The sequence below is a fragment of the Mesocricetus auratus genome, unplaced genomic scaffold (genome assembly GCF_017639785.1).
Source record: "Mesocricetus auratus isolate SY011 unplaced genomic scaffold, BCM_Maur_2.0 Super-Scaffold_100004, whole genome shotgun sequence".
NCBI classification, from domain to species: domain Eukaryota; kingdom Metazoa; phylum Chordata; class Mammalia; order Rodentia; family Cricetidae; genus Mesocricetus; species Mesocricetus auratus.
Window position 1 is genome coordinate 43407775 of NW_024429189.1, and position 15987 is coordinate 43423761.

Genomic DNA, 15987 nt, shown 5'->3' on the forward strand with positions numbered 1-15987 from the left:
CCTTTTTTGTTGTTGTTGCTTGTTCTGTTTAGTTTTTTTGAAACAGGGCTATATTGCACTTTTAAGAAAGCAATATGCTGCTTATATATCAGTTAAGGAAACAGACACATGAACAATAAATTGTAAGGGAGGGTCAGAGATACATGAACATAAAGAAAGAAGACATACCTTTCCCAAATGTCCCAATGTAATTCTTAGCAGCTATTCTACGTACAAACTTCATAAGCTATGTGGTGTGTGTGTGTGTGTGTGTGTGTGACACTCAGGATGGGAAGTAGGGTCTTAAGCTAGGCAAGAGTGTTACCAGGGAGCTATCTGCTCAGGCCTGACTTTTACGAATACTGTTGTTGGCCAGCCTAACAGCTAATCCTTGAGCTCCTGATTCCTTGAAAGGAGCTTTGGCTCACCAAATGATCTCTGAAGTCTATTACAAGTGTAACTTCATGTTTCTAATGTGTCAGTATCTATGATTTTCTTCAATTGTAACCTATAATTAAAAAAAAAAGATTAGGCTAAGAGGAAAAAGACTTATGGGATCTAGTGTTCTTCCTTTCCTGATCTCTTTACACTCAGAAACAAGAAACTGAAGTGTTTTACTGTCCAAGCTTCATTCTGGCTACATGGAGTTGAAAGACAAACTATGTTTCAGCTCATGAGCTGTTCAAACCTCCTTCCGGCTAGAGCATTTGAGTAAATAATTGACACTAGTATCCGTCCAAGGACCTCAAATCCTGCAGCTATAAGGAACTGAGGGAATTCTGAGTTTCTGGGCCTCAGCGGTACCTCACCAGGCACGTTATCCTCTTTAAGCTTGTTGCCATCTTGGTAGGTTGCTGAGGGGATGCAAAGAAATTCAAAAGCACCTTTACATGTGTGTATACACATATGCACCTAGTGACATTACATAGGGAGAGTCTCATCTTCCAGGGTTCACACGGGTCCGGAGCGCGCGGGGCGGAGCAGCCGGAAGTGCCGGCGCGCGCTGTCAGCGACGCCGGAAGTCCTCGGCCGGCCTGGCGGTAACCTTGCGGGCCGAGCCGCGGCGGCGGAGGTGTGCTCTGCGTGTTCCTGAGCGTTGGCCCCGCGAGGCTCGTTAGCTGCGGGGGAGGGTGGGGACGGGCCGCCGAGGTCGCGCGGGAGGGCGCCGAGGGCCGCGGAGCGCCGGCGCGCGGTCAGGGGGGCCCCTCAGCCGACATGTCACTGGTGGCGGAAGCGTTCGTCTCCCAGATCGCAGGTAGCCCGCGTGGGCGCGGACGGGGCGCGGGCGACGCGGGGCCGCGGCGTGGGGCGGCGCGGGGCAGGGGCTGGAGTCCCCCTGCCGCCCATGGGCGGGAGTCCTGAGCCCCCAGCCCGCTTGGAGGCGGCCTTGCAGGCCTGGCCTCACTTTCCGGATGAGGAAACTGAGGACGCGTGGCAAGGTCACCCAGCCAGGGCAGAGTCCTGTCCACGCTCCCCCGCGGCGCTTTGTTCCGCTTCTCGGCGGTGTGGGTGTGTGGAGGCGGCCCCGGGGTTGGGATTGGCGTGGGGGCGTGGCCTCAGGCCACCCACCCCCTCCGTGGGTGTGGGGCAGCCCCCGGGGTGGTGGCTCTCAGGGTTGGGGTGACCGTCACTTCCCTTCTTCACCTGTTGTTGGCGGGCCACCCGAGCTCTTGCTTCTCCAAGCCGCTTGCAAAGTCCGTAGGATTCTTTGAGCTTGTCTCAGTTGGCATGAAGTTTTAAAAAAGTAAACACTGGGTGATGGTCGTCCTTGACTTGTAAATAGATTTATAATTTTTTTTTATTTTGGTGAAAGTAACTTTGGTAGCGAAAGTGAAGAGTTTTGGTTAATGGAGTGAACGTTAACTCCAGCAGTGTTTTCAACATGAGTATGGTAAAGGAGCTAGTCACCAGGATAAACAGGAACGTTGAGATAAAGTAGTGTTTTGGAAATGAAAAGTATAATATGTTATAACTATGCCAACTGTATTGAATTTGTGTGAACAAAGATTCCCTTTTCCTTTAAAATATCATTTTATGAGGGAGAGGAGAAATGTAAGGTAGATTGTAAGCAGCGTGAAAGCAGGGATGCTTGTTTTGGCCCCCACTGTACTCTAGTACCCGTCAGTTTGTTCTCTATAAATACTCATGACATGAGTAATACTGAGCTTTCAAGTAATGGTTATTTCTGTATGTTGTCTTAGCTATTTGTGGTGATCTATTATGTTAGGAGGAAGTGTTTAAAGATAAATAATTCAGTAAATAGTATATCCACAGCTCCTATGTCAAAATATTGCATGAATGAATTTTAGATGTATTAAATATTTAAATGTAACACAAACTAGTTTGTAATAACAATAATTAGAAGGAAATTACAAGGACAAGTACAGGATATTATTTTAATAATATTAGATAGCAGAAGAGGTTCCTAGGCAAAACACAGAATATGCACTCCAAAATAGAAAATATTGGTAGAGTTGGTTGTGTAAAAATACTGAAAGCCTTTGAAGATAAAAGACACCGTGAATAGCTGGGTGTGGTGGCTCTTGCCTGTAATCACAAACACTTGGGAGGCTGAGACACATGGATTGCAGGCTTGAGGCTGGCTATCCTGGACTTTATAGGAACATGTTTCAAACAGAGCAAACATCAAAACAGTGAAAAACCCACTATAAATATATTTGTACATATTAATAAGAAAACCAATTAAAAAGAAAAATCTTCCAAAAGAAAGGCAAATACAGAAGGATCTGAATGGGTATTTCATAGAAGGAGAAATACAAAGAGACACTGGACAGGAGAGTAGATGTATTCCATGAATAACTGATAAATCGTCTGCTTAGGTAGGCAAATGTGAATCTCTCTAGTATTGGCATAGAGAATATAGAAACATTACTTTCTAACTTAGTGGGTTTGTAGATTAGGCTCTCTTCAGGGGCCAACACAGCACTATTTATTAAAATGTTATACTTTAACCCAGAGATCATCTGTATGTGGATTTATCTGATAGAAATTTTATGTATTTATTATGTACACAGTGTTCTGCCTCCCATGTACACCTGCAGGATAGAGAGGGCACCAGCTCTCATCACAGATGGCTGTGATTGCGAGCCACCATGTGGTTGCTGGGAATTGAACTCACGGCCTCTGGAAGAGCAGGCAGTGCTCTTATCCTCTGAGCCATCTCTCCAGCCCCCCGAGGATCAATTCTTAAAAGAACTATACAGTAGTCTTTTTTGTAGCCTTATAGCAAAAAATAAGGATATTCCAGATGTATGTCAGATTTTGATATACCAATCCAATTTCATTTTGGTACCTAAAATAAGTAAATTGTCAAAGAGGGATATTTACTCCATTATTAATACTATTCATAATGGCCAACATATGGAATCTATAGGTGTCTGTCAACAGATGAATGGGTCTTAATGATGGGCATATATACAAAAAGAATACTATTCAGCATCAACAAGAAGGCAATTCTTTCATGACGACATGGATAGAGCTCGAGGACATTATATTAAGTGACACTAGTTAGGAATAGATTCACAGATACTGTATGATGTCATTTTTCTTTTGAATCTGGGGCAGTGGGTGTTGGTCAGAGGGCACAACCTGTCATTTAGACTCAAGGAGTGAAGTTCTGTGGTTTGTGTTCCTTCATGGTGACCACAGTTGGTAGTAACATTGTCTTCCTTAGGTTCCAATGCTGTGATAAAGGCTACACAAAACAACTTGGGAAGGAAGTGTTTATTTCAGTCCCTCATAAGGGAGGTCAGGACAGGAACTCAACAGAGACCATGGAGGAGGACCACTGCTGACCTGCTCCTTCTTGTAGCTTTCTCAACCTGCTTCTTTATACAACCAACCCAATACTACCTACCCAGGGGTGGCACACTGCCCACAGTGAGCTGGGCCCTCAGGCATCAATCATTAATAAAGGAAATGCCCCACAGTCTTGCCCACAGGCCAGTCAGATGGAAGGGTTTTGTTTTGTTTTTGTTTCCAATTGAGATGCCCTCTTTCATGATAAGTCTGAGTTTGTGAACATTTGACAGAAACCAACCAGCAAAAATACATATTTCAAAATAGCCAAAAGGACAGATTTCTAATGTTATCACAGGGAAGTTGATGAGTTGATGATGGACATGTTAAGTAGCTTGATTTAATCTTTAATTATGTACAGAGTATACCTATGTTAAACCTTCACATTTGTCATTTCAGAAAGCGAATTATTTCTGACATGGTGATAAGCATTCGGAATAGTAGCAGTTAGGAGGCAGAGGTAGGAGGATTGCTAATATCAGACCAATCTGGGCTGTATAGAGAGATCTTGTCTTTAGCGGGAAAAGGAAGAAAGAAAAATATATTTATAAGCAAATACTTGTATGTTTACAGATACTAAAACTGAAGAAATGCTGTATATGTTAGCTTGTAGGCTGGAATCATACTTAAAAGTTACAGCATGTCATATATCCTGTATGAACCCATTAAATAAATTTTGTATGGACACATATATGCTTACATAAGCAAAGAAAAACTTAGAGGGATTCAACAAATCTTAGGATGTTTCAAGAAAATATAAAGTATTGATAGAGGGTGGAGGTCTGTGTTTCTGAATTGTTTGAATTACTATAGTGTGCCTCTCTTTTGTAATTTAAATGATTATAAATTTTTAAGTTAAAAGATTATACTTAGTCAATAACTGAAAAGAAAATGATCTGGGTTTGACTTTGACCTGTAAGTGATTTATAAATGTAACTCCGATCCAATAACTTTTTACAGTGTTCTGTTTCTGGTCATAATTTAACGGGTTTTTTTTGGAAGAGGGTAACCTGTGGGGTAGAGATATGTATTTACATAGTTCTTTTTGTTGTTGTTTGTTTGTTTTGTTTCTTTTGAGACAAGGTTTCTCTATGTAGCTTTGGAGCCTGTCCTGGAACTCACTCTGTAGACCAGACTAGCCTTGAACTCACAGAGATCCACCTGCTTCTGCTTCCCGAGTGCTGGGATTAAAGGCATGCGCCACCACTGCCCAGATACATAGCCCTGTTATAACAATGATTATGATTTTTTTTTTTGTAATTGAGAACTTAAGTTCTGATATATATGATAGATAGTTTGGTTATTCTTCCAATGGACATGAGCTAGTATACTTGTTGATATTTCTTTTGGAAACATGTAAGGCATCTGGTGTTTGTGACATTTCTGCAGTGCCTTCCCTGAGAGACTGATTTGTAATGGACATTGTTTTGTGATCTCCTGTAGTGTGGGTCTGGGGTGTTCCCCAAAGACTCATGTCATCTAAAGTTTTGATCCTCTCTGTGGCATTGGGAAGTAACTGGTAGAAACTAAGAGGTGGTGATTGTGAGACCTTTTGCTGTGTGGCCTCACCATGAAGTGAGCAGCTTTGTTTCGATGGACCTGTTTCACCATAGGTCCAAAGCAGTGAGTCAGCCCTACCGTGAATCAAAATCTCCTAAACTGAGGCAAAATAAACATTTCTTCTTTGTAAGTTGATGTTTTCATATATTTTGTTAGAGTAACGGAAAGCTTAGTACTAGAGAAGCTTTCTTTGAATTGCACAGTTTAGCTGATTACTTTTGTCTCTTGACTAGCAATGTCTCTCTCTTGCTCACAGTTTCCCATTCTTATTCCTTACTGTGACTTTGTCTGTCTCCACAACCCTTAACTTTTTTCCAAGGCTTTGTTAATTATTACTTAGCTTTTTGTGTTAGTCCATGAATTAACTTTTTTTTTTCTGGGGGAGGTGTCCAGTCTCGTTCTACTCCTAACATTGCAAGTCTCAGAGGGTTTGTCTTTTTAGTTTTTATTTTCTTAAAATATTTAGTGGGACTTATCTTGTTTCAACACCTTCATCGGTTTCCCAATGTCAGTAGGGCTAAGTGACTTAAAAATCTCTCTATACCTAAGTCCACGTCTGTTACTCTAGCTTCATCTTTTGTCCCTCATTTCCCTCAGCCTCTAGCCTTTCTAAACTATTGGTAATGTCCATCTTTAGCCCATGCTGTTGTCTGCTTGAAGTGTCCACTTAAACAACTCCTGTTTCTTCTCAAGACTGAACACCATTTGAATGTGTAAGTGCCTCTGACATTTTTTCCTTGTCAAATGAGATTAAAAAATAATAATAGTAATGATCCATGGTCATTATAGAGAATGAAAATAATCCAGAGAACTGTAAGGAACAAAGTGAAAATCACTCGACAGCCTACTGCCAAAATTAAGACTTTAAAATCCCATCTCATATTCAAACCTTTGGTGAGCAAATCTATCATTTATTTCCCTTAAATTAAAAATACAGATATAGATAATATAGGGGGTACATTTCTTTTGTCATATGATATAATGGATCTCTTCTCATGTCTATGATGGAATTATATGCTGTCAAATTGAATGGCTATGTAGTATTTCATTATAGTAAAGAAACCATAATTTACTTATGAAATCTTTTTTTTTTTTGATATAGTAACAAAGTGTACTCCTGGCTGTTCTGCAACTCTGTAGATCAGGCTGGCCTTGAACTCACAGAGCTCTGCCTACCTCTGCCTCCTAAATTCCAGACTTAAAAGACATGCACTACCACCTGTCCATTATGAAATTACATTCTGATGGGATTTTAAGGCTTCTGTTTTGTTTTATTTTGTTTTTATGCATCAGGGTCTCACTATGTAGCTTTGCCTGGTTGGCCTGGTTCTTGCTTATGTAAACCAGGCTGGCCTCAATCTCATAAAGCTGTATCTGCCTCTGCCTCTGAGTGCTGGGGTTTTAGGCTGTTGTATCAATTAGTATAAATGAAAGATTGGTGGCAGTAGGAGCTCTATGTCTGCACAGGAATACCTACACCAGTTCATGCTTCTCTATTATGTGGCTGACTAAGCAAATTCAAAATTTGAAAAGCAGATGGTCAGTAACAGGATCTAGGAAGAAAAAGAAAGCATTTTGGGACCAGGTGCTGTTTGGAATGGGTGATCTTAGTCAAGACAGTCCCTCTTTTAAAGGGCTTATAGTTTTTAACCCAGGTTACCCAGCATAATCTCCTTTTAAAAAGTTATATGATTATGAATTTTAATTGTATCATTTGAATTCCTTCACTGCAGTGCCTGCATAAGTATTAGAATAGCCAGGTGAAGGTGTTTTTGTATGCCTCATGATGGCTATTGGTCTTATTTTGCATTCTTACCACTTACTGTATATTAGTCTGGCAGTTCATATTAGCTAGAGTAGAAAGGGAATTTGGCCAGTCAGTTTGGTCAAGTTGATGTGTGCCAAAGCCATTAAAGGTGTATATGATTTTTTTTAATCTCTTTGCACTGATGCTTGTGTTTGTGGGTTTTTTTTGAGGGGGTGGGGGATAAACTTATTAAAATGGAAGAGGAATTTGAATTAGACTTTTACCCAAGTAATAAGAAAGAATAATAATTTATGACTTTGAATGAACAGTTTGGTTCTCTAGATTTTTTTGTTTTGTTTTGTTTTGTTTTACGATACAGGGTTTCTCTGTATTGTTTTGGAGGCTGTCGGTGGTTCTCTAGAGTTTTGAGACAGAGTTTCTCTGTGTAGCTTTGGAACTGTCCTAGGATGTACTCTGTAGACCTGGCTGGACTCGAACTGAGAAATCTGCCAAATCTGCCTGCCTCTGCTTCCCAAATGCTGGGACTAAAGGCATGCGCTACCACTGCCCGGCTTGATTTGGAATGTTGAAAGGATTAAAAAAATGGTCTTAGATATTGGATTGTCTAAATAATCTATTTTAAATTTTCGTTGCCTTTTTTTTTAAGTGGTAACTTTACTAATACTTAAGTTTCTGGTTTACTTATTTATTTTTAGTTAGTTGAGCATGAGTATGTCCCTAAATATAAGTATCTTGAAAATAAGTGGTATTCAAACAAGCATGTTTTAGTTGAGAATGTAGCTCAGTGGTAAGGCACTTACCTATCATGTGGGAGACCCTGGGCTTGATCCCTAGCATCACACAGAGACACATACACACCTACACATAAAATGGACATTTTTTTTTTTTGGTTTTGGTTTTGGTTTCTCTGTATTGTTTTGGAGGCTGTCGGTCCAGCCTGGCCTCGAACTCACAGAAATCCACCTGCCTCTGCCTCCCGAGTGCTGGGATTAAAGGCGTGTGCCACCACCGCCCGGCAAAAATGGACATATTTTAAAAATGTTTTTATATTAATAATAATAAAATATGCTTCCTTCTGTTTTTCCCCACTTTAGTATAGGGCAATGTAGATTTACATAGCACCAATAAAGGTTCTAGAGGCTAAAATAAATGAAAAAATAGAGGCTAAAACAGTATTAATATTGGTGGAGGTGTAGTATAGCCCAGGGGAAGGACATACTCAAGGCCCTGTGTTTGATGTTCAGCACCACCAAAAAGTAGGGTGGGTTTTGTTTATTTGTTTTTGTTGTGGGGCAGTGTTGCTACTGTTCATAAGGCCATATTGAGGTCTCAAAGTATTTAATGATGAAAACTACAACAGATAATTGAAGAAATGCACTAATTTAAGAACATGTGCTGAGGACAATACATTCAGTTCTTTTGCTCTTGAAAATATTTTTTTCCTTAGTTGTTTTTAATGTTCTGTTCTGAGGATTTCCCAGGGGTATTGAGAAAGGCACCAAAGAATTACCGAGAAGTTAATGAACTGGCTGTTGCATTTCAGATTTTTTTTCATTATCAGTCGTGTGAATAGTATTATATTATGGAACTTACGTTGGTACATGTGAAGTTGATATTGAAGGGGTAGGTGGTTGTAGGCAGATGTTTCTTAACCACCAGTTCCCAAATAACCGACATTTAAATTAACCCATATTTCTTATCTATGTTTTGGCATGCCCATCTTGCTTCTCTCTGCATCTGCTGGTGACTCCACCCTTCTCTTTCTAGCATTCTGTTTGGCTCTCCTGCCTAACTTTATTCTGTTCAGCTATTGGCCAGTCAGCTTCTTTATTAAACCAATCACTGTGATATTTATTCACAATGTATAGGGATATTCCACAGGTGGTGAACAGACAAAATAAGAAAAGTATAGGTTATATTTTAGATGAGAGGCCATGTATAGTTGGTTGACAGGAGGATGACCTATTATTTGATCTTAATGTATTCTTGAATATGTTGCAAACTAGATTCTTAAAGGCAATGCTTTGCTCCCTTTGAAAGACATGTTTACTGAAATAGTCCACAGATGAGCTATAATGTCAATTTTAGTTCTTGTTAAGTTCTATTATAATTTGATATTCTTAAATAACATCTCTCTCTGAGATGTGTATGGGCTGGAACCTAGTGCCTTGAGTATGTTAGATAAACTCCCTGTCACTCAGTTATACCCATAGTTCCATGATTTTTATTGATTCATCTTAAAAGATTTTGGTGATGGGTACCCTGTAAAATATGTCAGTATTATCTCTGTGAAGGCTTTTGAGTTATTAATGTTAGCTTAAGCTTTCTATATTTGAGTGGAAATTGAAAGAAAACATCAAATCTCTTAACATTTTTCAAACAATAAAGAAATATCTTGAGAAGTAGTTATTAGATAGACTGAAGAATAGATAAGATGTTGAAAATTCAGACTTTTCATTTTTAAGACAAATTATAATATTCGGTAAATTTAACTAAACTCATTTACATGTAGAAGAGAAGTATTCAATTTGCCAGTAAGAAAAATGCATGCTTTAATTTTTTATTGCTTTGTAAATGACCCTCTATTCTTGAACTCTTTTCTTATTTTTGTACAGTCTATAAATGAATCATGGTTTTGAACTTTTTTACATCAGTAATAAAAATGAAATTTGATGCGTTGGTAATGAAGGCTCTTTCCATAAAAACAATCATTTTGTCATGACAATTTCCATTAACTGTAACTGTGTTAGCAAAATAGAAGCCATAAAATGCATTTCATTGTGTGTTTTTGTGCTAATTGCATCTTTTTTTATCACTAAAAACTTTTCTAAACCACAGAAATTTCTTAGTCTGCCCTTGGATTAAAAAAAAAAGCTTTCTAGTGTATATTTATCCTATTGAATACAGCATTCTTTGATGTAATAGAATTTCTTTTTACAAATATTTCATTATCTGGTCAACCTAAGCATTGACTAGAACTTTATGTAAATAAGTTTTATCATCTCTTGAGTATTAAGAGGCCATCATTACTTGCCATTTGTTAGTTTCCTTTGCTTAGCAATCTTTGTTTTTTTTTTTTTTTTTTTTTTTGGTTTTGTTTTGTTTCGTTTTTGGAGACAGGGTTTCTTTGTATTGTTTTAGAGGCTGTCCTGGAGCTCACTCTGTAGACCAGGCTGGCCTTGAACTCACAGAGATCCGCCTGCCTCTGCCTCCCGAGTGCTGGGTATGCGCCACCAACGCTTGGCTTGCTTATCAATCTTTATGATAAATGAAAATGTTTTGGGGATGGAAACATAACCTCGTAGAATACTTGTGCTTTCCTAGCACGCTCGAGGCCCTGGCTTCAGTCCTCAGTACCACAAAAAGAAAAAACAAGTTTATGGACATCTTGAACTATAAGTAATGTTTCTGACTTGCCTGTTTTATTAAAGAGTTGTTATGTTCTCATTGTTTTTTACCATTGTCATTTATCAGTTTAAGACACTGATTTGGCTAGTGATGAGAACTAGTTATGATATATTAACTATTTAATTGGTAATTGATTTTTTTGTTCTTCATTTGGAATTATGAATTATTGTTTCTATATTTTCCTTTGTATTAGGGGCCTACAGAGGAGGAAAGTCAATAGGGCATAGGTATAGACATGCGTATGTGAGAGGGAATTTATTTGAGAAATTGGCTTATTTGATTATGGAGAATGAGATGTTGCACACAGGCTGTCTATAATCTTGGGATGCTGGTAGTGGGCTCAGTTCAGATCTGAAGTTCTCAGAACTAGGGAAGCTGATGTTTCAGTCTAAGACTGAAGGCCTGAGAGAACCCAGGGAATGACTGATGTTAAGTCTCAAGAGTCCAAAGAATGTAGTTCTGGTGTCCCAGGGCAGGAGACTAGGGCCCTGCTCAGGGAGGAAAGGAAGCAAACAAGAGAAGGAAGAGGGAGGAAAGGAACATGAAGCTTCTCTTCCTGTCTGTCTGTCTGTCTGTCTATATTTATGGTGGTTGGAGGAATGTTTGTTTCATCTTGCACTTTATAGTCCATCATCAGAGGAAGTCAAGGTAGGAACCTATAGGCAGGAACTGATGCAGAGTTCATGGAGGAATGCTGCTTACTGACTTGTGACCTGAACCCATAGGAGTAAGGGTCCTTAATGGCCAGGTATTGAGGGGGAGGCTTGGGGATGAGATGAAGACAGAAAGCTGGGACCAGGAGGTCATGCTTATGGCTTATGCAAGTTTATTAAAAAGTATAGTATCTTGTATGCTGTTTGTAGGGGAGAACCAGGCCGAAGTCAGCAGAAAGCTAAATCAAACAATGTTGATCAAGAGAACACGAGATACCTCAGACACAGCTGTTTTAGGACAGATACCCATACCCTTGAGTAGGGAAAACTGCATTCCCAAGGGTTGAACAACCTTTTCACAGGGGCTACATATCAGATATCCTGTATATCAAATATCTACATTACGATTCATAAAAGTAGTAAAAATACAGTTATGAAGTAGCAAAGAAAATCATTTTATGGTGGAGAGTAACGCCAACATGAGGAATTGTATTAAAAGGTTGCAGCATTAGGAAAGTTAAGAACCACTGTTCTAATTTAAATAAAAAAATTACCATAAAAAAACCATGAACCACTATTCTAGGCCCTGGCTCTAGCCCCAGACCAGCTCTTACCAAGGCTGCCTTTGAGCAAGGACACAACTAAAGCTCCATTTGTCCTTCCATCAGGGCATCTGAGAAAGCCAATGATTGGCCTGGCTCCCATTAGGCTTGTTCTTCATGGATTACTCAACCTGCTTTCTTACACAACCCAGGACCACCTCAGGGGTGGTATCACCCAGAGTGGGTATGGCCTTCATGTCAAATTTTTATTTGCTCCTACCCCTTAACTGATTAGGGGAAGTACTTATTTACCAGTCTCTTCTGTAAACACCAGCGCAGACACACCCACAAATAACACCTAGATTGATCAGAACAAGTTAACACCTAAAATTAAGTCATTATACTCCTCTAAAATATTTCTCCATGTGTTTGTGTTTTAGAAATCATGGACTACAGATTAAAGACAAGCATTTATATTTCAGCTTACTGTTTTAGATTATCTTTCTACCATAGATAACTGACTTTATTGGTGGTAATATTTGAGTTATGTTAGATGAATTAGTTAATTAGTTGGAGTCCTTTGTTTCCTTTTTGGATAATGTAGCAGCTGCTGTGCAGTTCAACTGTGTGTGTGTGTGTGTGTGTGTGTGTGTGGTCTAGACTTCTGTTGTCTTCATTGCCTGCTGTTCACCTTATTAACTGAGTCAGGGCTTCTCTCAGTCTAACCCCAAGCTCACAAATAATGACTAGTCTTGCTAGCTGGCATGTTCCCAGGGATCCCCATCTATACTTCCCATGTGTAGAAACTAGGATTCTAATTTTATTCTTTCAACAATCTTAGAAGACATTTACTGTTTCCCATTTTACAGTAAGATAGTGAGGTCAGAAAAGGTTAAGCAACTTGGTCAAGGTTACTCAGATGATAAATTATAAAACTGGGAGAAGCTACATGATTTCAAGGCCTAAACTTTTTCTTTACACCACCTGTTGTACTTACTGTGTTGTAAATGGTTGTTAGCCCTTCTTGTTTCCTTTCCTTCCATGTTAACCATTCAGTAAAATTAGATTCTGGAGTACAATGACAATTTTATATTCATCTTTTTCTTATTAAAGTAATTTATGTTTTAGGCATTTACTAGCTTGTTTGTTCATTTAAATGGCTTTAATGTTATTTTTTGGGGGAACCGTAGAATTACAACATATCATCAAAGTATGTTTTAATACATAGCTTTTAGTCATATCCACAAATATATACTTGAGTAAATAGAGTAAGATAGTAAAAAAATCTTTTTGATAATATACAGAGCCTCAATATCTCCTTATCTGAGCTAAATGGATGAAAGAGACGAAAAGAATGTAATCTTACTTTAAGTGCCACTTGCGTGTCTAGGAATTCTTTTTATGTGTATATTATATGTATTAAATGAAAAAAATTGATCGTAGACCTGCTAAATGTACTTTTTGAAATGAATGCTATGTAGTTATGTATTCACATACCACAAGCAACAAGGGCTCTGATAGCAGTCAGTAGGTTTCTTCTTATAATAACTACTTAAGATAATTTGAAAGCAAGGTCATAACTCTGTAAAAAACTTTCAGTCACAATTTTTTTTTTTTGAGACAGGGTCTCATGTAGTTTAGGCTGGTTTTGAACTTGTGATTCTGCTGCTCTCACCTCCTGAGTGCTGAGATAATAGGCATGCACCACAGCACCTGGTTTATAGGGTACTGGAGAGTGAGCCCAGTTCTCTTTTTTTTTCTCTCTTCAATATATGCTTTATTTAAATTAGAAACATGTATGCTTCACATGTCAATCCCAGCTCCCTCTCCCACCCTTCTTCCCTTATTCCTCCACCAACTCCCCCCCCCAATCCCCACACCATTCCCCAGGGAGGGTGAGGCCCTCTTTGGGGGAATCTCCAAAGTCTGTCATTTCATCCAGGGCAGGACGTAGGCCCTTCCCCATGTGTCCAGGCTAAGAGAGCATCCCTCCATGTGGAATGGGCTCCCAAAGTTCATTCGTACACCATGGTAAACACTGATCTACTACCCAAGGCCCCAGAGATTTCTGAGGCCTCCTCACTGACACTACATTCATGAGGTCTGGATCAGTCCCCTGCTGGCCTCTCCACCATCAGTCTGGGGTTCAAGAGCCCCCCTTTGTCTGGTCAGCTATCCTTGTGGGTTTCACCAGCACGGTCTTGACCCCTTTGCTCATCACTTCTCCAATCTCTGTCACTGGGTTCCAGGAGTTCTGTTCAGTGTTTAGCTGTGGGTGTCTGCCTCTGCTCCCATCAGTCACTGGATGAAGGTTCTAGGATGGCATATAAGGTAGTCATCAATCTTTATCATCAGGGAGGGGCTATTAATGTACTCTCTCCACTATTGCTTAGTTTATCAGTTGGTGTTATCCTTGTAGAATCTGGAAATCTCACTAGTGTCAGCTCTCTCCTCAAGCCTATAATGACTCCATCTATTATAGTATTTCTCATCCTGCTCTCCTCTATTCTTACCCCGATTCAACCTTCCTGCTCCCCCATGTCTTCTTCTCCCCCTCTCTTTTTTTTTGGTTCCCTCTCCCCTCCCCCCCCATGTTCCCAATCTGCTCAGGAGATCTTGCCTCATTTCACTTCTCTGGGGTGTCATGCATATATCTCTTGGGAACCTCCCTGTTTCCCAGACTCACTGGCATTGGGTTTGTAGGCTGACACTCGCCTGATCCATATCTAAAATCCATATATGAGTGAGTACATTCCATGTTTGTCTTTTTGTGACTGGGTTACCTCACTCAGGATTGAGCCCAGTTCTTTGTGCGTGCTAGGCAAGCATCCTATAACTGAGGCACTTTCCAAGCTCCACAGAACCCTTATTGAGTCCTTATTTGAATCCTTTAGTCTTTAATCTTTGTATATGCACTTTCTTGCTTTAAATTCTAAATTGCCTTACCACTATGCTACACAATACCGCCTACCCATATTTTAAGTTTATGAAAATGATAATATGACTTCCTTTTAATTAAAAACACTTTCTGGCATGAACTGACCTCTCAAACTGTTGAGGTACTGGGAGAATTTTTAAGAAAAAAGATTTTTATTTTTAATTGTGTGTGTCTATGTTGGTATATGCCTGTGAGAGCAGGTGCCTTTGGAAGCCAGAAGAGGTCGTTGGATTCCCTAGAGTTGGAGTTACAGCTGCCCAGTATAGGTGCTGGGATCTGAATGTGGGTCCTCTGCAAGAGCCCTTAACCGCTGAACCATCTCTCCAACCCTGGAAGAATGGTTTTAAACTCCTGTTTTGGGGATAGTCACTCCTTAACACATTTGTTGTAAAATCTTTAAACATCCTCTCTTACCTGTACTTTGAGGACATTATTTAATCATCTTGTGATTATTAGCTGGGATTTGTTGTTGCTTTTTTTTCTATAGCTTGCAGGCCAAATTAATGTTGAATTTAATAACCAATACAACATTCTTTAAATTCCCATTTTGATAGTCATATCATATTTTAACTCTAATTATCTTAAAAACCCATTTAATTATATTTGCCTGACAGATGATGGGTTTTAAAATTAGTGTATTTGTTGGTATCACTGAGGTCATCAGTCTGGTGCGTATATCAAATTAGCAAATTTGTTTCTTCTTTGTATGTTCTGTAGTAACTTTTGATTAAGATCTACTAAGTGCTTGTCTGAGCATTTTGTTGCTAGTATTTGCATTTACACCTTTGGCAGAAAGTCATCTGAATTTGGATGTAAACTACACATGTGTCTTACATCTTCTGTAACACTGTAAGTAGTGTTGCTGGGCTGAAGAAATGACATCTATGAGCTTTTGGAATGTAGTCACCTAAGGATAAACTGAGTTTGACTTCATTAGTGCACAAATGATAGGTTTGTGTAGAGTTATTATAGCATTAATCAATTTGATGGATTGGAAAAATGACAGAATTGAAGTGGCGTGTAATATTAGTGCCTATTATTCTACAAATTATGTCTTCACCTACATTCATATGCCAGAGGAGTCATGTTGTGCATTAGAAATGCAGAATTTAAGAAAAGAGAGACCAACAACAGAGGGCACCTCTTTTCATGGCCTGTCTCTTGTCCTCTTAGATTAGATCAAGAAATGGACCTTGGAATCTAGATTTTTTAAATTAGGTCATCACTTTGATAGTGTGAAGTAACCCTGAATGAATGGGATGGAAGAATCATCTGCCACCAGAATGACTTATCACTTAACTTGACATTGAGGACACTGCA

At 39.3% G+C, this 15987-nt stretch overlaps 1 protein-coding gene across 3 annotated transcripts in view; it reads left to right on the forward strand.

Annotated features, from left to right (window-relative positions):
- Nucleotides 1-1057: 1057 nt before the first annotated feature.
- Mtx2 (metaxin 2) overlaps nt 1058-15987 on the forward strand; it is a 59186-nt gene continuing 44256 nt past the window's right edge. Inside the window, exon 1 of one of the 3 annotated variants that reach the window (XM_040745616.1) lies at nt 1058-1234. In XM_040745616.1, the coding sequence (XP_040601550.1) occupies nt 1195-1234 (40 nt within the window). In that variant the 5' untranslated portion in view covers nt 1058-1194. The other 2 variants (XM_040745615.1, XM_040745617.1) reach the window with 2 other exon arrangements.